The 25,655-nt window shown below is 39.6% G+C and overlaps 1 protein-coding gene across 1 annotated transcript in view; it reads right to left on the reverse strand.

Moving 5' to 3' along the window:
- Window positions 1–25,655, reverse strand: part of GALNT7 (polypeptide N-acetylgalactosaminyltransferase 7) — a 37,984-nt gene that overhangs the window by 4,072 nt on the left and 8,257 nt on the right. Inside the window, exons 3-10 of the mRNA XM_031066716.1 lie at window positions 18,723–18,889; window positions 12,341–12,471; window positions 12,022–12,101; window positions 10,047–10,229; window positions 6,632–6,749; window positions 4,628–4,750; window positions 2,416–2,634; window positions 180–278 (exon numbers count right to left, since the gene is read on the reverse strand). Of these exons, the coding sequence (XP_030922576.1) occupies window positions 180–278; window positions 2,416–2,634; window positions 4,628–4,750; window positions 6,632–6,749; window positions 10,047–10,229; window positions 12,022–12,101; window positions 12,341–12,471; window positions 18,723–18,889 (1,120 nt within the window). The remainder of the gene's footprint in view (window positions 1–179; window positions 279–2,415; window positions 2,635–4,627; window positions 4,751–6,631; window positions 6,750–10,046; window positions 10,230–12,021; window positions 12,102–12,340; window positions 12,472–18,722; window positions 18,890–25,655) is intronic.

Genomic DNA, 25,655 nt, shown 5'->3' on the forward strand with positions numbered 1-25,655 from the left:
TTGAAATGGTATTTTCAGACTGCTGTACTTCAGCAATGTCAGTATGCTTACAGAAAACCCTAATTCCCACCTTTGTAGCTGGCACCTAGGGGACTTGACGTACAAGCTTAACAGAAAACCTGCCTGTTATCAATCCACAGCAAGCAATTCTCCTTCAGACTTGCCTCCAAGCTCCTTACCTGATTTCCTCCCATTCTGTGGCACGGCCCAAGCTCAACAAAGCCACCATTGGTGTGCCCCATGCTGTCGATGCAGTAAGAGGTTTCAAAGCCTCTAATCTGGAAAAGAGGTTTTGCACTCTAAGTTAGTCTCAAGGGAAAAATAAATACTAAGGAATTCAGAAAATTCTCACTTATCTCTCAAACCAGAAACAGGTATCTGACAGAGAGATTAGACAAACCTGTGTATGAAATTTAAGTACTGATGTTAACTGTTCTGAGAGATGGAGCTTCAGCCTGCCTGTGCTAATTTGCAGGCTCTTCATGAGTCAGAGTATGCTAATAAAGCCAGAGCTGCCAAGCTCAATTCCAAATTAATAACACCAAAATATAAGAGTACCAAGTATGTTAATTTATTCACTCTCCTATCAGAGCATGTTCCATCTCCCAGGTCTTCATAAATAAGCTCAGGAGCTCAGGTAAATCACTCTCATCTTGCGGATGAAGAGAAACAGGATGCAGAGGAGTTATGCACAGCAGCAATTACCCACAGCCAGACACAGCCCACTGACCCAGCTGCTCAGATGGACCTTCTGCAGCAGCAATTACACAGAAAAAAAAAAAAGAAATAAAATTGATGAGGGACAGGCACAGGCACAGGGATAAAGAACAGAAGTCCTGTCATAAAGCACGTCTCGACTGCTGATTATCTCACTCCCTTCTCAGAAGGGCCAACAAGCAGCCTTACAAAGACTTTATGATACAAATAATATTTTTTCCAGACCTATTTTCTTTGCCAGAGCCTCTCTCCTCTTTGTAATGCTATAAAAAGTCTGAAGGACTAAGCTTAGACTCTTCCAGGGAGTGCTAGGGAAGATGAACCCATACTTTCATTCTCTGGAGTGTGGAAATGCAATCAGTGTGGTGTTACAAATGGGGGGAGGGGGGACAGGACTTCTCAGATGTAGGATAACTAGTAGCCTCTGAAGAAGAGTTGAAGAAAACTTCAGAGAAGTCTCTGCACTTAGAATTTTCCTGTTGCTTCACCAGACCCACTTGCTTTTATCAGGGATGATGTCCTGCAAGGTCACCAGTATTATTTTATACTTTTCAGATGCTTTCACCTTGGTGAACAGCAATATTTAGTGTACCTTCCAAACCCTTTACGTAGATACCTGAGGAGCTCTAAGGCTCATATAGTAGCTGATGCTTCGTGCTAGCTTTTAGGTAAGAAATCAAGGTGGCATTGTTCATCTGCTCCATCAGACAAAAGGTTATTTGTACCCCCTTTCACCATGCTCTGTATCACTAATTCTAGCATTAAGAAATTAGAGGTGACACTTGCTTGGTGATAGGAGACAGCAGAGATGTGTATTTTCTAATGTGCTTTTGAAGTTGCAAAACCATGTACCATATTCATCATAGCTTGGAAAGAAGGTTGCTAAATTTGGTGGGACACAGGAGTTCTCCTCAGCTAGCAAGAAGATTTCCTTAATTACCCTCACCAGTCTGAAAAAGTGAAATAAATAGGAGAGACAGGGCAAAGATGTAAACAATTGCAGAGGGGGAAAAAAACTGAAAGCAGGCAGGAGACCTGCAGTGTGTGCTTGCCAAGGTGTGGGCTAAATGCCAGAATGAGACAGGCAGAGTTCAGTGAGGAGTCCTGCACTCACCTGCGATATGACAACTTCCCCTGCCAGCCACTTGAAAGTGCTGCATTTGCAACCACATTCTTAATTCAGTGAAGTTAGAGTTGTATACACTGATGTTGGAAACAATGGTGACAATCATATCAAATCATTACATGCAGGTAAGGGACTATCTGAGGCTGTAAATGTGTGAGTACATCCCAGTCTAGCAAACACAGGCAGAATGAACTCCACCTGGATTTCATGATCTCTTCTCTAGGCCTTCACATAAAAGATATTTTCACCTATTAATCTTCACCAATACTCCTATATGCAGGATTCAAATGCTTTCCTTTTGAGAAAACTTAAATTCTAATTATGGAAAAAAGTGCTTTGGATAGGGCTAGACATAAGTTATCCTTCAAGGATCTGTGGAACTAATTAAAGAAATCACACCTGCAAAAGTAGATATATTTTTTTCCTGGGTTACATCTTTATAGCTCTCTGGTTAGTATCATATAGCTTAGTATAGAAGTAATCAAATAGCCTGTTCACATGTCAAGTCACAATTGCTTCCTTTTGAATTCAGATTTTTAAAAAAAGCTCCTAAAATACATACGTGTACCTACCTCTCCCCAGTCCACGTTTTTGGGTGGTAAGGGGTAATATGAAGTTATATCATATGCTATTTCTTCCATAAACCACTTAAAGCTTTTGCAGTTGTGATCTTCACGGAATTTTTTCAGCTCAGATATATCTCCATAGGGCAGCGCCTTTGTCTCCGGCCGGCTGGCATAGAAGTAATCTTTGTATTCATCCCACCACACTTCTACAACCCTGACATAGTTCTGTGAGGAATAAAGACACTGCTGTGACCTCAAAGCACACACAAACAGGCCAGAAGCAACTCCTTGTTAATAACAGACATTTAAGGATTTATCCTCTTAGAAAGTGACAGCATAGTATTATTATATAGCATAATAATCTGTCACTATCAGCAGGCTATACAAGACATGTGAATATTATTTTCAAGTGATAGTTTAGGACTGAAGCCAGCAAATTAAACTGGGCTGCTCAATGAGAGTCCAAAGACTTTTTGTAAGATTAGAGATTGTTTATTTGAAAATAAAGACTTTTCAGTAATGGGTGCAACAACATGTTGCATTTACTTGCTTCTGTTAGAACTGCAATTCATGGTTTCTATTCACCCTCTACAATTTTTAATGAAGAGAATGATATGCATTGGTCCACTAACAGGGAAAAAAATTCAGTCTTAAATGAGTCAGCTACTTGGAGAAGGGGGAAGATTGGATAGCTCACTTGGTAACAAACCTCTCCCTCACATTTTTCTTATTCTCTTTGATGGCTCCTATCTCTATATAACCTGCCTCACTTTGTCCAATTCTTCTAGTGTTAATTACCTGTGTTAAAACAGTCTTAAAAGACTTGAGTGAAGGCACAAATTATTGTGACTTTAATCCACATCCGGCATAAATTGAACAATGCTATAAAATAAAGGACATTTACTGTGAGGATAGGAGGGTGCCTGAAGAGGGGGAAAAGCTATTTCTACATCCTGCCTTGTACAGAGAAGGAACTTAATATTTAAGAACACTCAGCAGTGCTTTTTCTATTCAGTAAGCAGGCCAGCAGACTCATGTAACATGTTAAGATATGCAATAAATATTTTTAATCAGCTTTTAAGAAGACAGAAATTATTTTTATCACAAGGCAAACTAGCATCTTGCCTGCACTGAGCAATAGACCTATCATTTGCTGTTGCCCATTATTCTGTCTCTAAACCCACATATGTCCCCCTGGGCTCCCTTGTACTGGTCCTAGTCCTTGTTTCACCAAAATGTTAATCAACTCACATTACTAATATGTGATTTTTTTTGGGGGTGTGGGAATGTGGGGGTGTGTATGCCAGGTTAGTTTTTACCATTCAGCTAGGCTGGGACATTGCCTTAGGAACTAACTGTTAGGCTGGCTCAAGCTATACTCTATAACCCTACAGGTACTCATTGTCTAGGAAGACTGCTCTGGGATTGGAATTCACAAAGAGCTGGGTCTTTGGGGGTGGGATTTGCTGATGGCCAGAACAGAGCACAAGAGAAAGCCTAAATTGGGCAATAGAAAAACTTAACAGGAGGGTTGTCTCATTTCCTGCTGGTTGATGAAAACTGATATAAACAGTTTTTCTTGATTCAAATTCTCTCTTCAGATATAGAGCTGGCTTGTTTGTTTTCTGGAATTGATGTCTAATTTTAATCTCAGGGCTTGAATAACACTTCTAGAACCTGCAGTGTACCTGAGGAGTTGCCAAGCCTCATGACATAGGGCAGAGCATACCATCCTCCCAGGTGTCATTTACTGCTTCTTCACTAACAAATGCAGACACAAAAGCCTGAGAGATGCTAGATTCCAGAATTCACTAACTTGGCCTAGGATCATACCCATCTTTATCAAGATAAAAGGGGATTTCAAGCCCATGATCTTCATCTCCAGGAGTGTGCTATAGTTACTGGAGTTGTTCATACATACACAGTGCAGCAAAGGCTGGAGGTGGTGACATTAAGTAACAGGAAGTGCTTTTGTACCTCAAAGATAGTGGGGCAAGGCTTTAGAGCAAGAAGATGGGTTCTAGGATTCTCTACTCTTAATAACAGTGGGATTGACACAAAGATTTCTCTCCTGCGGGGATGATCATCCGAGCTTAAGATACTAAACTGCTTTGGATGAAATGTTCTCTAAACTGTTACTGGTAATTTAAACACATTTATCTAAAACTGTTCTTATCTGAAATCAAAAACCACCTTCCAGGTTGCTTCAGAACTATACCTTTAATGTAGGAGAAGAGCCAACATACACAGGGGGTGGATTTCCTTGCCAGCCCTGCAGACGATAGATGTGTCCAACACGAGAACAGGGAACAAAGAGCAGCTTTCCCCCACACTGCCAAATCTACAAGGAAAACAAAGGTATTATTAGTATATATGCACAGGAATTTAAGACAGACAAATAGATAATAAATTATGGAAGAAACATCAGCTACATTTCTTACTATACTATCACATATTTACATATTTTTTGCTCCAGATGTAAGCATAAAGAAAACAGGTCTTTGAAGGGTATACCGAGTACACTTTCAACTCAGCAAGGAAGTAACTCAACAAAAGCAATTTTTAAAAAAAACTTCTTAGAAAGTTGGGCATCTCATTCCATCACTATTTCAGAACAACAGTAATGAAAGAGTACCCAAAATCAGGAACTGAGTAATTTTTATTATGAACAGAATTATTGATATTTTGATTTTATTGAAGTAATTCATGTGCCATCACTAAGATGGGTTTTGGTTAGATGTCCATTCACATTTAAGTTTTTCTTAATAAAGATTAGTAGGAGATAAGGATGTGTTAGGTAACCCATTGCTCCCATAGTAGCTGAAAATAAAAAAATAGGTAAAATATATTACCATTCTGAAATTCCCTCACTCCCACATATCTTTGGATAATCCCTTAATGGGGAAAAGAAAATATACTTAAATCAGAATTTAGTTGCTCATAGTTTGGAGAAGTTTAATTGTAGCACCAAATCGTAATCCAAGCTAACCTTGTGAATGTTTCAAATTAGTCTAAATTCCAGATTAAAAATATGACTTACCAGTTTAGGAAAGATGGGCATCATGATATTAATTTTCCTAAGTTTAATCAAAAAACCTCCTCAGGTATGCAAGGATATTAATTTTATTTGGTATCTAGGAGTGAGCAAGCAAGACTGATAAATGTTTAGTTCTTCTGAAGATTGGTTGTGATCTACATGAAACCACTTTGGAGATGTCTACATAATGAGCATTTCAATCACAGAACTACTGTAAGTAATTTCAGCCATGATTTTGATCTAAGCAAGATGGAGAATTACATGGATAAAGACCCCGTGTGTATAGCACCCTCAATAAATACCCTTTGCACATGGATTTATAGCTGAGCAAGTGCACTCAGGGCTTTCCTCTAACTCACAAAGAGCTTTCCACTTGTATTAAGAGTAAAGAACTCAGAGCAAGAGTAACTAGGGGAGCTCTGAATGTACTTTTTGTAAAATTCAGTTACAATTTCACAGATTGCTGCTAAGGATATAAGACATCTTCATTTTGGTCTGTTAATTGGGCCTGATTCCTGCTGCCTGCACTTGTGTCACTACAAATACTGAAGCTACAAGAAGCTAATGACGATCATCTTGTGTTTCCTGCAAACTGAAGAGCATGCATATGCCTAGGAGTGAAAGTAAAATCCTCCCCTGTGATTATGAATTATGCAGTTATTAGTATTTCAATTATGAAGACTTCTCTTGTGAAGAAGTTCTTGAAATGCTGAAAAGCATATGAAATAATTTTTCACTCACAAAAATGGCAGGGAGGAAGCAGATTACTTTTTGTTGCAAGTGCACATGCATAAGCTGAGGACTAGGAGGACTACTTGTTCTCTATCATTGCTTTCATTGGAAATTTTTTTCTATACTCATTATGAGAATATTCAGTTTCCTCCCATAAAATTTGCCAGTCTGGTTTTATATTTGATATTTGGGCAGTTAGGGGTGCAATCCCAAACTGTCTACAAAATCTAGATTACGCATCATTTGGGTTTCAGCAAGAAGCCAGCTGTCTGAACACATCTGTCCCAAAGTCCACAAGGAAATACTGAGGAGACACATCTCTGTCACATCTCCTCACACCAAAACCTGGGCTCCACAAGGAAGAGGTAGGTCTGTCTAAAGTACTTCCAAACAGAAGTATTTACAGAAAAAAAATTCTATTTAATTGAATTAGTTTTCAAATATTGGTGTTACCTTGTAAGAAATTTCAAAATTTTCACCACCCCAGATTTGAAGCCCTGGATCATAGAGACCCAGCTCAAAGAAGAAATCTCGTTCAATGGCAAACAATCCACCAGCCATTGCAGGGGACCTGCGAAGAGGAAGACAGTGTAACTCCTTCTGCCAAAAGGATACAATAGCACTCAGAGAAAGCTTTAGGGAGGAAAGCAATTCAGCTAACATGTAGTAAAGATCAGGTAAATGGCAATACACTGAAAAATCATAAAGCTTTGTCATCAGCTGGAAGCACTTTTCTGAAGTGGCATCTATATAATTTTTAGTGAGGTCACAGTTTTTTATTATGTTGTGGATTTTCTTCTACAAGTAATTTGTTTAATTGATGAATTTGATGATAGAAAATCTTGGTCTGAATTTTCCATTCAGCCAGTCAACATCCTTCTATTAAAATAAAAAACAAGATGAGAATCAGTGTGATGAGATGTTTATCTCTTAAAGTTTTTTCTAGTTTTTAAGATAATATGAAACTGCAAACAGGTTTATGTCCTGAAGAGCTGCCACATTGGAACACACTGTCTATTAAACAAGTAACAGAGTTTTTCCAGCCTTCTGATCTTCTAGCTCTTTTTGTCCTATCAGGAGACACTTTACACTATACTCGGTAAAATTTTGAAGAGGGCCTAGATAAAGTAGTACAAGGTTTCCACTTTGGTTTAGTCTTTTTGCTGTTACCCTCTTCCTTTTAATGACTTTGTAAATTCCTTCTTATATGCCATGATTCAATTCAAGTTTTAATGTGTCAAAAAGATGCCGTGGTCTGGATTATAGCTGTGCTGGTTTTGTCTGGGGTGGAGTTAATTCTCTTCCCAGTGGCTGGTATGGGCTGTGTTTTGGGTTTGTGCTGAACACAGGGCTGATAATGGGGAGATGTTTTTGTTATTGCTGAGCAGGGGTTGCACAGAGCCAGGGCCTTTTCTGCTTTTCAGTCTGCCATGCTGGGGAGGAGACTGGGGGTGCATGGGAGGCTGGGAGGAGACACAGCCAGGACAGGTGACCCAAACTGAGCACAGGGATATTCCAGACCATGTGGCATCATGCTCAACATATGAAAATTGGAGGAAGAAGGAGGAATGTTTGGAGTGATGGTGTTTGTCTTCCCAAGTCACTGTTGCATGTGATGGGGCCCTGCTCTCCTGGAGATGGCTGAGCACCTGCCTGACCATGGGAGGCAGTGAATTCATTCCTTGTTTTGCTTTGCTTGGGTGTGTGTGCTGACTCTCAGCATAATTAATTATCAGTTTAGTTGCTGTCCAAGTTAGGTGATCACATGCCAAAGTACTGCTACATGTCCCTTTCTACTTGCTGCCTACAGTATTTTCCTCCAACACTGCTTTTGCATCCTGGGGTTAAGGAGCCAGAAGATACAGCAGGGGAAAGCACTTTGCATAGCACAGCACCACAGCTTTCCTGCAGTTTTGGTTTTCCTCAGCACCATAAAGACTTGGCAAGTGGAGAAGCCTCAGACACTGCAGTTTCAGGCTTGGCCTCCAAGATGCTGCCAAGTGTGTTAAAGAACACAGTAAAAGCCACATAAGCTCAGCAGTTTACTTCATAGGATACAAAGAAGTAAGTACTGTTACTGAAAGAAGGATCCAGTCCTGGGGCAATTCTCACGTTACAAAAACGTTGCTTCAATGCTTTAAGCTGTTGAGGATCTTTTTGTTTTCTTTTTAAGCTAAGCAATCCTGGCTATGGTTTCAGAAATACTTTTACTTGGTCTTACTTGCCTTGGTATTGCTGCAAGAAAAGGCACACAGCCTAGAGACAAACAGATGCAGGGCATGTCTCTTTTTAAAGGAAGCATTGTAAATCTGAAGGTATTATTAAAAATAAAGTCAACTTTTAAAACATTCTGAGAACATGTGTTCTGTGTTTCTGGGAACAGTTTAAACAATTTTAAGACCTGTTTGGATGGTAAACACAGAACACTACAGCAATGTTTGAAATAGTTCCCCCTCTAAGTGAATATTAATGTTCCAATGTGGACAGCCTCATCAGAAAATGGTATTATTTAAACTGTATACAAAACAGATCAAAGCTTCATAACTTGCTTGCATGTGTTGCCATTTTAGCGAAGAACAATCATGGGTGGGGATAGGCAACTACCAACATCAGTTCTTACAAGGTTTAAATCATATATAGAAGCAATAGAAGACACTAGATTCTGAAGATGTGAAGATTGCTTTCAAATGTAGTAACACGATTAGTTAAGTGTGAAGGGGAAAGTAACAAAAAACCAGCAGAACCACAGTCTCCCAGTATTGAAAAGCCATCCAGAAACCACAGTTTCTAAGCTAGGGTTTCTAGGCAGTTTTTGTTTTCTGGGAAGAAAACACACCCCACTACAAAGCATAATAAAAAGGCAGAAATTACATGAAAATTATTGGAGTTTTCCCACAATAAAAGGTGCTGTTTTTATCTTTCTTCCCTTTTTTTTTTAATGTTATGTGTATTAAATTAAAATTCTTAGGAAATATCTAGCCAAGATTCTTAAACAGTATGCTTCTTTGTCAGATGTGATCCATTGTGAAGCAAGTGGCAGATATATGACAAAAGGGATTTTTTTTGATACACATGCATAATCCTCCAGCTGTATGCATGCATCAGGCCATGACAGCAGGCTACAGATTTTATGCATTACCGTCTATCAGAAATACTTCCAGCATGCTCGTTATTTCAAACCAAATGGTTAAACAAGCATTGTTGTTTCCAACAGTGCTTGAAAAAAATATCACAGCTAATTTAAGTTTTCCCTGGCAACAAAGGGAAATACACAATTATACAATATTTTGCCAAACAGAACCCAGAAATTCTAATGTGCACCCCATTAACCACAAAAGAGCAGGAACGAAGAGGCAACACGAGGTAGCAAAGATATTTTGAGCGAATAGTCAGTTGTGGCAAACAGGTCTGACTAAACAAAGCAGCTAGTGTGGTTAGAAACGTGAAGGTGCTCAGGCCAGAAGTACATGCAAGTTTTAGTGGATCAATATTGACTTCAGAAAAAAAAAAAAGAAATGGGTAAGTGATTTAGTGATTACCGATACGGTTCAGTTTTTGTCTTTCTGCTTTCCTTCTCTCTCTTGGTCAAGGGAACCCTCTTCCATAGCATACTCCAATCCCACGCTCCTCTAGCAAACCCATCTTCGTCACCACCCCCTTGAGGCACAATCTTAAAAGAGTTGCCGTCTATGACATCTATGAGCGGCACCGTGCATGTGGTTCTGCGGGCGGCCGGGCGCGGTTACGGGCAGGGCGCGGGGCACGCGTGCGCCCGCCGAGGTTCGTGGGGAGACAGGGGGGAGGGAAAAAGGACAGGGTTTAGACAATCATTCCTTAGGATTCACAGTAGGTAAACAGCTCTCTTTACCGATAAGGCTCAGTTTTATGTTTTCGTTTGGACTTTTCCTTGTGGCTTAACGGAATTCGTTTCCATAGCAAACTCCAGTCCCAGGCCCCTCTGGCAAAACCATCTTCATCCCCACCTTGTTGTGGCTCAATGGAATAATCATTCCCATCTATGTAATCTATTAGAGGTACAGTACATGCAGTTCTGAAACATTTATAGAAGGGAAAGAAAGAGCAAAATACAATTTCAGAAGAGTAATCTGTCTAATCTGAAATTTACACCATTAATTAAGTTCATAGAGCACTGCATATAAAGTCACTTGTAAACACATTATTAAAAAAATGAAGCCTCATTAGAAGAAAAAAGAGATGGTCTTTACATTGTTTTAAGATGTTCTAAAAACAGAAAAGTTAGGTTTGAGATGCTAATATATCAATTGGTTTATCAGTACATTTTTCTTTATGTGGAATTCTTGATACCAGTCTTCTAATAAAGCACTGCTGGAGTAAACAGAGGAGCCCTCGTGGGGCCAGGGTTCTCACAGTATCGTTATTTCCTGTAATTTCTATTCATATCAGATCTTAGCTGTCAACAAGTAAGATAAACACTTAGCTTTTACTAGTGTTAACACAGATTTTCATTATACTGTCCTATTCAAATGTCCTGAAAACCCACCAAGTTCTAAGGATAAAAAAACATTACTAGTGCTCTCCTAGAAGCAGTTTTCAGTAGAACTCTTCCTGTTTGATTTGTAATACTCTCCTCATTGTGATCTATTACACACAATATTCACTAAGGCAAAGACATTATCTTGTTTTTCTCCCCACATTTTTCAAATGAGTTTCCCAGTGATCCAGGCTGGAGCACTTCCACCTTTTTAAATGAAGCTCCAAGAGATAGAAAAGGCAGGGGGGAAGAGACATGTTAACACCTTGCTGTTCTTTGAGGCATAAGCAGCAGCAGGCTGCTGGGTACCAGGGCATGGAAGGAGGCTGCCAAGCACTGTCTGCTGGCACTGTGTGCCTCAGCATCTCTGGGCATCATCCTGCAGCCTTCCCCTCTGTGGGCACTGGTGGAGGATGCCTCTAAAACCCCCTCTTCTCACCAGTCTTTGTTGTGTGAAACAGTAATACACACTCAATGGGAGTACACAAGCATTTCCATCTTCTCCCTAGCGTCCTGTCTTGGTTGAGTTACAGCCTTTAAAACACACAAACCCAAATTCTTCAAGAGAATTCTGGTAGCACAGCAGGTTAACAAATAGTTTTTAGGATTAAGGAGCTATTTTATGGGATTAAAGAGTTTAATCCTGTACATGGTTTCCTACACATAGCACTGACCACACAAGCCAAGAGTGCAGTAGCACACAGCAACAACAGCTTTTCGACAGCTGGAAGGAAGGAAAGCCCTGGGCATGTCTCTCCTCTGCCACCCCTCACAGACCCCCAGCAAATGCCTGGGTCTGTGGCACAGACAGCTCGAGCCTGGCCTCGTTCTGCTGCAGACAATGCTCCTAAGCACTTCAGAGGAAACAAGTAAGACCATACATCAAGACCAAAGATGAGAAAGTCATAAACTCTTGAGATCACGGGGGCTTTAAACTCCCATTAAATCAAAACATTTATTGCTACTTTTTCTCTACCAAAAGCCACAGTTTTTTTGTTATTTTGTTCAATCATGCTCCTTATTCAGCTAGAACATTTCAATATCAGTGCCTCGGATCATCATAAAAGACAAGAGTTACATATAATCTGCACTAGACAAAATATTAAGTATGCCTGTTAAAATAAACTGCCTGGAGATTAATTTCCCTGACTATATTCCTTCCTCATTATGTATCTTTTATGCTGGGAGATAATATAATCATCACATGGAAAATATTGATGTAGTTGGATATAGATATAAAACATATCGACTGTAGTTTGAAATGTGAAGATTATTACTGTGACTTTTACTTTCTATAGGCCAGACACTGGAAGTAACAGGAGAACATTACCTGTCCTTAGATATAGGAGCTATAAGTGGTGCATACCAATTAATTCCCACCTCACAATGGGCATCAAGGTAAACCAAAACCTATGAAAGAAAAAAAAAAAAAAAGTAACTTATATTTCTGGGTACAACATTGTTACTTAATTAAACTTACTTACATTGAGATACATTCATATTATAAAGAAGAAAATGAAGATTAAATGAGGAAAATTAATCTCTTCTTAAAACAATATCAATAATTTCCACATGTCTATTGAAGCCACCACAACCCTTTCCCCAGAAAAAGAAAAAAAAGACAGGCTTGTGAGTGAATTGGCTCCTACCTGTCCAAGTTTAGCCTTCTGGGCTCCAATGCTTCTAGCTTGGATCAAACCTTCTCTCCTCTCATTTCGAAATACCTTTACAAGGCCATTCCACTGCTTTATGTAGTCATCCAGCCTCTCTTGTAAGTGTGCTATCAGAAAACAAAGAAAAAAAATTGGGGAGGTTAATAATAAAGAGTTTTATTCTCTATAATATAAGCCAAAAATATCTACAGACATTTACAAGAACCTTTAATTCAACAACTCACAGCCACTAAAACTGAGGAGATCAAGACCACTGACCTCATGGCACAGGTTTGTGTCTGGCACATCTGAAGAAACAGCAGCTGAAGTGGTTGGCCACCCCACAGGGAGCTGGGTGGACAACTCACACTCACTTCTACATATCACAGAGTGGCTTTCAGCTTTTCATCTGTATTCCAAGCAGCCAGAGAAGTGTCCACACTTCAGCACACAGTCTTTCCTCATCAGATGATGTCACATGTACAGCTGAAGGCACCACTTTTCAGTTAAACATTTCCCTTCACTCACTTTCACCGTCACAAAGTTTTCTGTCAGTCTATTAATAATCTCGAAACCTGAGGCAGAGTCTCACCATGTTCAAATTACTGCTCTCCTTCATCTAGACCTGTTCCCTCTTGTGGAGGTCTTACAATGGTCTTCTAATGAAATTAATGAGAATAATTGGAGGGCCAGAAGTGCATCATACTGAGGAGACAACAAACCTTTAGCCAAAGGGATTTCCATCAGTAAAAGAATGAGTAACCACACAAGAATCAAGATGAGCTATGCTTAAATGGTGTCAGATTTGTATTTGCAGATTTGTATTTGTCTGGGCCAAACTTCTCTGGAAACCACATTCCTGCCACACTGTTTGAGAAAAGGATCCTAGTGTTGCTTAGCATTTTTGCCCAGATGATTCTGCTGAGAAAACTCATGAAGGCAGAAAGGCTGGTAATCAGGCACCTGCTGTTTGTGGCTGTGCTGACTTAGCTGCTGGTGTTTGTTAAAAATCTATTTTTGTACTCAAAGGCTCAAAAGAATTGCCTACACCTTCAGTTTCTCTCAGTGGGGAACCAAAATAAGTGAGCAAATCTACAGCTGAGGCATCCATGCACTGGTTTGTTTTGCACCAGCTCCGAGGGGCTGATTGCCACAATTCCTGTGCCCGATGCCTGTGCCCGATGCCTATAATTTTCAGCCTGGAACAGAGGCTAGGCAAGACTTGGAGAACAAAGTGGGTATTTATTAAAGGCCTTCAATACAGACACCTTGGGCAGCCCAAGCCTCCAAGAGAGGCTACACCCAAGGTGGATGATGGTCACAAGTTTTTCAGACAGATATAAATTCGGTCCATTTGCAGATCAGGGGTTAATCCTCCAATTACAGCTTCAGGTGATGAAGTCATATTCCCCCAGTTTACTCCCCCCCCAGTTCACTTCTGTTTATACTTCTTGGGGCCTGAGGCTGTAAGGTACCCTTGAATCTCAGGCCCAGAGGGATTGTTTTGTCTGACCACAAGTGAAGACAACTAAAACTTCATATGGACTTTGGAGTTATGCACTAATGCAGTACAGGATTTGAAAAATATAAAGGTGAAAATCCTAAGGCACCGTGCTGATCCAACAGGATGGGGGGGGACATGCAGAGGAGGATGCCCCTTTCAGCAGCAACATGCCAACAGGTTACTTCAGCAGAAACAGTTCCTGCAACCTGAATGAAAATGATGAAGTCTGGAGACTTCCACAACTTATGTTTCAGTATGTTTTGTATTCTTGTCAGCAATATTAAAAAAAATAGTTTGAAATAAAAGCTACATGTAGTTGAAAAGGAAATGGTGTTTCTTGGAAATGAAGCTTCCAATATTGAAAATTCAGCAATTCTACCAAAGAACAAAGAAATCACTATCTTGTGATACTCTTATTATCCTTCCTCTCCACCTTTATAAAGAAAAAGTTTTCTCAACCAAGTTTAATGTATTCTCCTTTCCCACACACATGTAAAATTTCTTTTTTAAATCATTGTGCATTAGGAAAACTTCAAGGTTACACAAATGTCAAAATAGAGAAAGAACAATTTTATCACATATGCTGTATAGAAGAACATGCCATGTAATAAATAGAGATTATTTGATAGCTGTGATATAAATTTTTATAGGATAAAATCAACAGAGTTTTAAGGTCATACTGAAGTGGTAGTAAGAGAATCTTTATACCACACCATTATTTATGCTGCAAATTCCAAGTATGTGTTACAGAAGGACTGTCAGGAATGTTTTCAAGATTTAAAACCTGAAGTTATTTCCAGCTCTCCTGCCTATGCAGCCAAATGTTTTACTTATCAAATGTTCAACTATGTAAGGCTCACAGGGAGCTGTAAAAACCTGTCATATTGATTGTGTAAAGCTTTTCTACAGTACAAGTCTCAGGACTTTGCAGTCCATTATCTGAAACCGTGCCAGGGTTAGCAGCAAGTGCTGTTTCCCACAGGAAAGCTGAAATTTTCTTCCTTCCCATACAACAAAGCCTGCATGACAGTAGTGTAAAAAATCCTGATACTTTTACAGTCAAAAATATTGTTTGGCCAGCATTAAATTCTGTTCACCTAGAATGTGTATTTATGACATCTGTCAACAGCCTTACAGCAATCTGGTTTTTGTTCAAAAATGTATATTTTACCTTTCAAAATATTATAATCACCAATCTGGCCTTCCCCTGTTTGAGTTCCTCTCTAATGTCTAAGTGCATGATTAAAGCATGAATCAGTGTCTTTTAAAAACACAAGGTTTCTCCAAAGGATCTTAGGCACTGCAGATTACAAAGGGGGAGCAGAAGGAGGAAAGCAGGTTTTTTCCCCCTCAACTCATGGACAGCAGTCTGAGAACTAGAAAATGGTATCAGAGGTGCTCCCTAGAGCAGCTGCCTCCTGCCTGTGAGTACCCTGGGCTGTAATACTGCTAAGGTGGGCTCTCAGCTCCAACACAAGCACTGATTACTGCTTCCCTTTCCCCATGGCAAGCACCACTACACAGGTTAACAAAAATACTGCTGCCTGCCCATGCTCATTACTTCCCCTTTGGTTATCTCAAGGGATGCTGCATCAGTTGGAAACACAGGGAACAATAAAGAACATATAAGTAAACACAAAAGCTAGACAAAGCCTTTAAACTCTACTAGCAGCACTGGTATTTTTTACCTCACAGCCACCCTTTACAGGTGCATGGGCTACAAAAGCAGTTCCAGCTGAGATATTGGCCTCTGTGCTTCAGAAAACAAGCAAGCTGAGCCCAAATACATAACAAGCGCTGGAGACCTATACACACAACTGTAATTGTAGGAAGCTTTAGAAAATACAGTTTTATGAATTCTCATTGCCCTTCCGGAACAGCTGTTTCCTTCACACAGCTGGCATTCACAGAAGAATAAACTGCTTCTATTGAGAATAGAAGAAAAACTGGGAAAAAAACCTCCATGTGTAACAGCCTGGCCTCATTGACACTGTGGTAGAAATTGCTACAACATTTCTTGGACTCTAACATGAATTAATACAGAGGTCTCCATACAAAATGGAGATAGAATCATTCAATTAGCTTGACAATCTTCTTGTTACTGCTCTCTTTGTGCTCTGACAAAGAAAAATATGCCAGAGTAGAAATCAGCACATATCTCTGCACAGTTCTCCGCAGTCAAACCCTGCTGTTTGAAGGAGAGATTAAGGAAAGAGAGTCATTCACCAAAAGTACCACTCCCAGCCGACTTTATACTAAGAATTATAATGAAAAGGACATTTCCCAAGCATTGCAACTGTTCCTCCCTGTAAGACATAACATATATAAGCTTCTGTGCAGCTGTAACTCCCTTCTGATGAAACAGGATTTCTCAAAAGGAAGGACAGGCAGGAGTTTTTAGGAGCCAGCATTTAGAAGTGTTTGCAACTGCTGTGCTCCATTTTAATTTCATGTCACTCGAGAGGGTGGCAGCTAAGAAATAAGGATGGCCACTCTGACATGAGCAAACATCCACCCAGCCCAGCACGTGTCACTCAGCAGCGGGCTCCAAGAGCAAAAGGTGGCCTGCTGGGTGGAAAGGCACCCATGAAGTGCAGCCTGAAAGCAGGTGGGGAAGAAGAAAATCCTGTCTCTGCGCTGTCAGCATGACTTTTCTTCTGGCTGAAAAAGCGAAAAGCTACCAGAAGCTCTGCTGTGATTAGGAGTGTTTGTATTTTGCAGCTCTCCTAACAACTGGAGAACTCTTCAGGCAGCTTGGCACGCTTTGCAGCCCATACTAGCTCATCCTTCTCTCTAAGGAGAAAGAAGTAGAGCAAGATTCTGCTCTCTTGGCCATTTTTCATCTAGAACATAAACTGAACTAATGAAACTAAGTTAATTATATTTACCAAGTAATAGCCTAAAGCAATTTGAAGAATTATTATGGTGAACTAGTGCAATTGCAGTGAGGTGTTCAGAGTAATTCCAGTCCATGCTTGTCTTACCAGCCACCCATACCTGAGAAAACTGCACCTTGAGCTTTCTTTATTGAATTTTCTGATTTAAGAAAGTTATCTGGGAAATTGAAGTGTGAGAAATATAAAGTCAAGGGTCTGCTGGATCTTAGGTGCAGGCTAGCTGTGTCTGCTAACCATTCATTTATGAGCAGAAAGCAAAAAAGTTCTGTAGTAGGAAAAAAAATCTTTAAAAATACTGCTTTTGTTTAACAAATGTCATACATTGGAAAAATAGTACAAGTTCTATGCCAGACAAACTCAATCCATGAACTACATATACTCTGGTACAGAGTCAGCTACAAGTCATGTGAAACCCAAATATTGAGACCTATCATTAGTAAAAAATCTGGTAAGTATTCTAGACACAATCAGTGTCACAGTCCCTTTATACAGCTAAGTCAGTCCTTGAACAGCTCTGAAGGAAAGCTATGATCCCAGCTGCAAAGCTAAAACACAGCATATGTCTGCTGACTGAGTTATTAAAATTATATCCCTTAGGAGAGAAGATATTTTTGGTTTATAGCATGTGTGTATATCTAAGCCAAATTCTCAACAGCTGTTAAAGGATACAGAAGACTATAATTTAGCACTCAGTATCTTTATTTGACTAAGCCAAATGTAGTCAAGTTTATAATACAGGTAACTTGCCCTCTCCTGTGAAAATAAACAAAATGATACCTACCTATCTACAGGTATGATGCAAAAAATAACACACAAATAACACACAAAAACTATTTTTAATAGTGGCTTATGCTCAAAAAAGGCTACCTCAGCTATGTGATGAGATAATTTTTAAAATTTGTAGTGAATACACCCACAGAAAACAGCTCTGGAATTGGAAGAAGCCCAGATAATTTCATAAAAAGAAGAGTTTCAGAACAGTCACCTGTTTGTTATGCCACTACACAATTCATGTGAAAACAAAGATGAGGGTATCCTGTGCCACTGACCAAACTTGCTTTTGCTCACAGCCACAGCCATCACCAACATTGTCTGGAAGAGACTGTCATCCCACACAGTCAAAATCATATTTTTATCTGTGTGTCTCCTCTTTTTCTCTGTCAATATCTCTTCAAGAACCATGCTGCAACCAAATCTTAGCTGCTCAGAAAGAGCAGCTTTGATGCACTAGTTTAAAATTTGTTTAAAGTTGAAAAGCAGTTTGTTTTCCCCTGTCTCAATCAACTTCTATCTCTAGGAGATCACTTTCATTTCCTCTCTGTATTCAGCCTTCTATGGCATTAATGCTGACAATACCACCATGAAAGAAAAAACCCAAAACAGTGTATGCTTACATTTATAAGACAAGTACAAGTACATGCATCCTGACAATAAATCAAGATCAGAATGTAAATTACAAAGGAAGAAGAAAATCTCTGGACTTAGGTTCGTAGGACTCAAAGAAAGGCAGAAATTAAAACATATTCAAATTCTTAAAAGCTTCCTCCCCTCAGTAGGAAACAATAAGCAGCTTAATGTGATGTTTAATTAAAAAAGGATGTTAGAAATGAAAAAGATACTGAAAATTAATCTGAATAATTTGATAGCCTAGGTAGGTTTCTACCATAGTTAAAAAAAGAGACATCTGTATTCCTTTACGCAATAAAGGAAGCCTCTTACTCCTAACAGGCTTAACCCCTTTCATACTCTTCAAACTACTTGTTTTCACAAGAGCTAAGAGAGATACTAGCTATGCCAGCTTTCTTCTGCATAGTACCCAAAACTGTGGATGAGAACTCAAAGGACTGTGAAGAAGCAATCTTTTCTCCCATTAGTCAACTCAAACCATGGCAGGTAATAAATTAGAAGAAAATATTTCAAGAAAATTAAAAAAAAAAATTCCTCTTCTATAAGGACTGTGTTAATATTCCAAATGTACCTTTGTTGCTAAAATCATCAATCAGAACAATTTCTGCCAAGTATTTTCTTGGTGTTCTCTTGATCACACTGTGGACTGTCCTCATGAGCGTGGACCACCCTTCATTGTGGAAGACGATGACAACGCTGGAGGTGAGCAGGTTGTCATCATAGTGCCAGTATTTGCATCTGCAAAAAGAGTTATTTTATTAGTTTTCACACTGTCTTTTACAGAACTGCTTAACAGCACCCTTGTGCAAGTCAAATCTTCACTGACCGCTATCCTTCAGATTTAAGAGCGACAGGATACAAAAGGTAATACAGCTTAAGTGTATCACAGATACAGATACAAATAATTAAAAAAAGGAAAGTAGACTGTCAAGCACAAGCTCCAGCTCTGGTCCATTTTCAGTGGGCTCTTTTCTTGAAAGATACGACACATAGGGAAAAAAATACAAGAAAAGAGAGAGATTAAAAAAACCAAACAAAAATAGTGCAGACAACTCAGGTCTCTTTTCCTGAGGGGTCAGAGATGATTTAGGAACAAGCAATGTGAGTACTTCCAATACCGTCCACAGTTTCCAATACTTCTAAATCACACTTATCAACAATGGATTTAATTTGCAATTGTAATGTCCATTTCCCCAGCTGCACCCCTAAGTGAGACTATTCACTCCCTACAGCCAGTCCAAGTATTTCCTTAACTGGAAGTTTCCCTACCTGATCACTAGCTCCTTTTCCAACTATAATAATATAGTTGCCATCACCGAACATAGAGACATGGCACTTTTGATTTCAATGGGAAAAATCCTTCCTTTTTTCATCTTTCAGCAAATAAAGTCTCTACTAGAGAGATTCTGACTTTTCAAGGATAGCTATCATGTATTAAGAAATTATTAGTGACAAAAAAAAAGCTCCTAAACTTAGAGATGCACAAACCTCCCTAGTTGTAGTTCTCTTTACACAATAAAAAGCTTAAGTGCATAGAAACATTGCTGCTTTTGAAAATAATTACCTTAATCATAAGAGATCACTAGAGTTTCTGAAACTACATTAGTTAAACATGGAAAGAACTCACATAACAGATCCATGGGTATCTAAAGTTTCTCTAGTAAAGGATGCATTTCACTTCTCATTGAATCAATATGCATTTATCAACTCACAGAAAATAAAAAACATTGCTAGAAATATACCATTAATTTTGTTCCTGTGGGAGAAGAAAATTACAGAATCAAAACAGACTATAACAAAATTTTATCTAACGAGGCATTTAATTTCTTAGGTGTGCTGTAAGTGACCTCTGAAACAGCACTATCCAAAAATACGAATTGCTGACTAAAATCCCTCAGCTCAATAGTTTTTATGCCTGAAGTAGCTGCAGCTAATCATAGTTACCAATAAAAAGGTGCTAGACTGGCTGTTTAAAAGGTTCAGACCATGGATGCCTTCCTTCCAGAGATCCCTCTCAAAGATTGCAGCTGATTACAGGTTGCAGTACTAACATTTGTAGCACAAGCATTTAAGCTGTCAACAACTTACTTAGCATCTGCAGAGATAAAATGGATACCCTCCCTAGGCGTGTTAAGCAGGCTGTGTAAAAGGAAGATTTAATACGTTTAATAACAGATTTACAACAGAACGGTGTTGCTTCACACATATATTCTCAGTATTAATTTTGGTGATATGGTTACATTAAAAGGTGGAAAACAGGGTGTTAGACTTTCAAAAAACCCAGCATACCAGCTGAATGCCATTAAGGAGCTCCATGTAAAAGGTGGCAGAACTGCACTTTTGTCTCAAAGGAGAAGGCAGGAGCTGATGCAGCTTGCACTGTGCTCCTGACCTGCGCCTGCTGCAGTTTAGCTAGGAAACTTTTTTGCTTATCGCTGAATAAAAAGAGAGGGATAGCTACAATGTTTCAGACTGCCTTTAAGGACAATACCAAAGAAAACCTTGAAAAAGAACACAAATCTTTTGGCTGCTTACTTCTTCCACTTCTGCAAAAATTTAATATAGTTTTGAAACATAAACCCAGGGGTGTAGACAGGCTTTTTGCTACATAGCCAACTTAAATCTCCTCAAATTGGGTGTTGCTAAATGTGCCATTTGCAAGCAGTGAAGCACTACATTTATATCTCTAGTAAGATCATGCTTCCAGCTTTTTCCAGGCACTTTATTTCACTTATTAGACAGTCCACAGACCGACTCATCAAGCCCATAGACTGCAGTAATTCCTGCGCAGAATCTTCTTCCTCATCTGGAATTGAGAATTAGAGGTTTGAAATAAAGTAGTTGTTTTAGATATGTGCAATTAATAAATGTTTTAATCTCTGAGGCTGTTTGTTTCAAGAAATGTGAATGTTGCTGAGGTATTTGAGTGACAAAAGCCAATAGCCTAATTTCCTTCAGATCTTCAGGGAAGGAAGCAGGCAAAGCTTTCCTCAATGGAGCCTTTCCTCAGTGGAACAGCACTGACATCCAGTGGTTGGCACACCACATACCAAGAAACGATAAAAGCACTTTTCTTCTGTTTGAAGCTGGATTTTACAGTACGAGTTTCCCTGTAGATTTTAGGCACCAAAAAAGGAAAACAATATGCCTGAATTTCCAGGAATGCTCTCCATTTTTAAAAGAGAGAGTAAAGTAGATATGAATGTTTAGGCAAAAGCTTCAAGCTATTGAAAACTGGCACAAGTAGATTCAAAGTACAGAAGGGTCTGTGACAAAGAGGAATTAAATGTTTTAAACTCTAGCTTCATCCCCTGGGTGCTTCATCCCCTGCCCACATACTAGCACAATGCTCTTTCAGGTATAGCCTGCAGGCCAGCTGTAGCAATACACTGTGAACCAAATTAGTAAACAAAATCACTTTAAAAAGATATTTTGAATTCTTATTGATGGAGCTGAGAGGATGGCACATTGCAGCAGATATGCAGGAATGACAAGGCAGCATCCTTAAGCCAGGCTTGCCTCTAGACACTTCACCTTTCCTGAGTGCTGTGAAGAGTTATTTCATGGGGAAAGAGGAACAAGCATGCACAGATGTACAAAGGGCTTCCCTGGGCAGTGCTGCAGGGAAGAGCTGCTCTGTTTGTGTGCCCTTTCCTTGGGGAACTCATGGGAGAAAGGATAAGACACCTTCAGATCAGTCCACAAATAAAAAGTTTCCATTCCGCAATCAGCACTGGCACTGCTGGGGAAAAACAGGACTGACTCACCAGTGAAGCAAGATGAAACCCTTCAGAAGGCACAGCTGTGATCTAATTGAGACACGGTGAGTAATGTTTTTTCTGTCTATTAGCCTGCATACTTAGGATGTGAATTAGTTCTACTCCCTCTCCACCCCTGGAGGGAACAGCTCTGCTGGAGCCTGTGCCACGCCAAGGTCCCTCATCCCTCAGTCACAAACTGCACCAGCCATTGCAGAGAGGAGTGCTTTCACAGGAGAACCTCTGCACAAGAGCAGAGCATCTGGGCTGGAGTGCTCCTTGGCTTGAGGAAACTTCTGCTCTTACAGCTTTGTACTCCATTCACTGGCTGCTCTTAGGATGTCCTGGGGCCCCACAGTCGTGATTGTGGGTACATGGTCCAAGGCTGGCATGGCCATACAGGCTCCCTGTTAGCTACCACTGAAGATGCAGATATAGACTCAAATTTCCTCAGGCTTAAAAAAAGCCAGAAGTGGAGTCTGCTTTTCCTCGAAGAGTAATCAAACCACCAACAAAAATGCAACAGCTGAAAGAGGAGAGCACCTTGACAGCCATTTAAGGGTGAGCCCCATCAGATAGGTACTTAGAGGGCAATTTAAGATCTTGAGCCAACAGAAGTGTTTCTCCTGCCATGCTGAACCCCTGACTGTGCCAGCATATCAGCACCTAAGCTTCAGAAGAAGTAAGAGTATCATGACTCTCCATCCTGATACTATTTTCCTCGTGTCAGCTCTCTAACTTGCACCTGCATGTACCAAGGACTCATCAGTACCCTCTGGATTTTAAAGCACTGTACTTGTGTGCTAAGAGCAAAATGTACCAGCAGAGATTCCTGCAAGAGGGCAGGCAGCTGCCATCACATTCCTGTAATCACTCCAGTAGCCAAAGAAGCTCCTGAGAAGCTAATCAGCTGTTGCAAGACGAAGGACCTGAATCAGTACAAAGCTGAAGGTCTCAATTTCAAACCAACATTAAAAAATTGAATTTCTCTTCTCCATTAATATAGAACTGTTCACAATTTAAAATGGTATTTTAAATTTTATTTCACATTTAAAGTGGTATGAAATTCATAGTTGTATTATCACCTATTATAATTGGTTTATAGTGTATACATTTTTCTCAACTCTTCAAAAGAGTCCAGCACAAAGCAAATCCCAAAAATAAGTTAGGAGATCTGCTTTCATTTTCAGTTTCCTTTTCTAGTAAGTCCCATTCTTATCTCACAAGGAGACAGGCATCCAGCTGACAGCATGATGTTTACATACTTTTAATACTGAATTCAGGGCTCCTTGCTATTTTAAATCACCAACTTATTATGACTACTGCAGTGAACTGAATCTAACCCCTAGGAAGATGGATGGGAATTTTTTTTCACAAAACACCTTCAACTGTTTGCTCATCTGTATGGTTGACACCCCCAAGGTCATAGCTGAGACTGGCTGCTTAACACCTGCAAGTCAGAGGGATCACTGCCTAAGTCTAGAGTAGACAGGATAGACAGAAACAGATCACAGAATTTCTTTGTTAGGATACAACAAAGTAAATCTAATGCTAATACTGGATTTGCTACCTATGAAGCCTTGTGGAGCATTTTTGTGCATCAGCAACATCAAGATGAGATTATAGCAGTGGACTTACAAAGCGGGGGTTCTGGAAGAGAAGTAAACAGACAATGCAAGAAAGACAAATTGATCAGCTGAATAATTTTTTTCCCTTTAGCAGACCGCAGCAAAACCTCTATGTCACACTACCAAACAGCTTAAACCTATGCTGAAACAGCATTTGCTATTTTTAGAAAAGCTACAAGCTTTGGCCATTTCCATTCCTGAAGTAACTTGGGAGGCTATGTGACTACATTTATTATTAGTGCCCTTGGAATCAAAAGCTGTATCTACTGTACCTCTGAAAGCATCATGATCCAAATCCAGGACAAGGTTTGCATAGAAACCCAACAGTAGGGGTAACAAGAGGATGAAAGGAATAACCTTTGCAATTTTTCTAATCACTAGATTCTTGCCCATACTATCACTTACCCAACATTGAAAAACTGAAGCAATAACAACACAGTGCAGGAAAGCTGGGGTACCTAGGCGGCTAAAATAAAATCTTTTCCTTAGGGAAGGGGAAACTCCCATATAAGGAGATGGAGCAAAAGCCCTCTGCTTTCCTGTTTTGGTTTAAAGAGAAGACGGCCTCACAGCTTTTGAGGCCTTCTGCAGCCCTGTGACACATTGTGGGTATTGCAGGGAGGCTGGGCCTAATTTTGGATTTATCAAACTTTTGCAGGCTTTACCCAATGTAATAAACACCTAGAATAGAACTTGAGGCAGTGAGCTCAGTCTCACAGAAATACTGCATTTCCACCATGCCTTGCTCATCAGACATTGAACCTTGAAGCGCCTACCCATGCTCATCTGGACTGCATTATAACTTGTATCATGCATATTTATTTCAATGTTCTAGCACAGTACAGTCTGGTTAACAGGAACAAGACAGAGCATAAGAAGTGCATTTCATTTTTTAGTTTCACATTCAGGTTACAACTCACTTGACAAAATGATTCCTCCATGTGCCCCAGAATTCCTGTGCTGCAGGTTGGCACCTGGAGGGTTACACAAACAGCTGCAGGAAATCGCTCCCACTCTCCTCTGCCCTTCCACTGAAGTCAAGGTTTAACTCAGAATTTAAATATGCTCCAGGTGCTGTGCTATATATATGTTTTTGTTGAATAAGAGGTCATGTTCAGAGCTTGGTCATCTCATTTCAGATGCACACACAGAGAGCTAAGTAAATCCAGCTACAGATAACACACCTGGTGCCTCTGTCAACCTCTTTGTACTCTTTGGGTGAATTATTTCTCCCTCTAAACTTAACATTTCAAATGCTAGCAGCCAACACTAAAGAGACAAAGAATCCATTTTCTCTGTAGTCTTCATTACTGGGACCTAAAATGTTAACAGAAAATGCCGCGGTTTGCTTTAAGGCGAATGCCTGGAATTTAAATCTATCCTGACCACATGAGATGCTCTCACAATACATGCCTAATTACAATTTAAACACCATTTTTTTTCTCCCTCCAGGAGTCCTGCCAGCAGTAAGGCAGCTGATAATCTGCAGTGGAAAGCTAGCCTTCCTGATTTAGTGTGACCACTATAATTCACCTGATTCTCGACTCCAGCTCTCACTGAGGTGCACAGAAATTTATGTGCACATTATAGAACTAGTTTTCTTTGTTACAGAACAGTTCCAGCGTATTATGTGGCATTGGAATAAAAGATTTTCCCAGGGTACCTTGTGAAATTAAACTAAGTCCCTAACGTTTCGCTTCCAATGATATAGATACCAAAAGTAATTACTGAAATCCTTTTTCTTGTAACAGTATCAAATATGTAATTTGTAAAGTGCTATAATTAAGGAACTAATCACATTCCTGAAGAAAGCAGGCTCCACTCCAGAGCCTTTGTATTCAATCTTCTTAGCTACAACAAGATTGACTGGACAAGTAACTCCTTACTGTAAGAGAACACATTAAATTCATCTTATTTGCCCAGAGTAAAAAGACTGTCCATTTCTAATGAGGAGCTAAGACTCATCTGCCTTACTTCATACCAAGTAATTAGTTAAAGCTAAAGATTTTTTTTTTTACTCCAGTCTAGCACTAACAATTCAATATTTTGGACCATAAAAAGGGTCCAAGTTGGCACTATCAAACTACAATAGAAAAAATATCTTTACTAACAGCTCTG

The sequence above is a fragment of the Geospiza fortis genome, unplaced genomic scaffold (assembly GCF_000277835.1).
Source record: "Geospiza fortis unplaced genomic scaffold, GeoFor_1.0 scaffold40, whole genome shotgun sequence".
NCBI lineage: Eukaryota > Metazoa > Chordata > Aves > Passeriformes > Thraupidae > Geospiza > Geospiza fortis.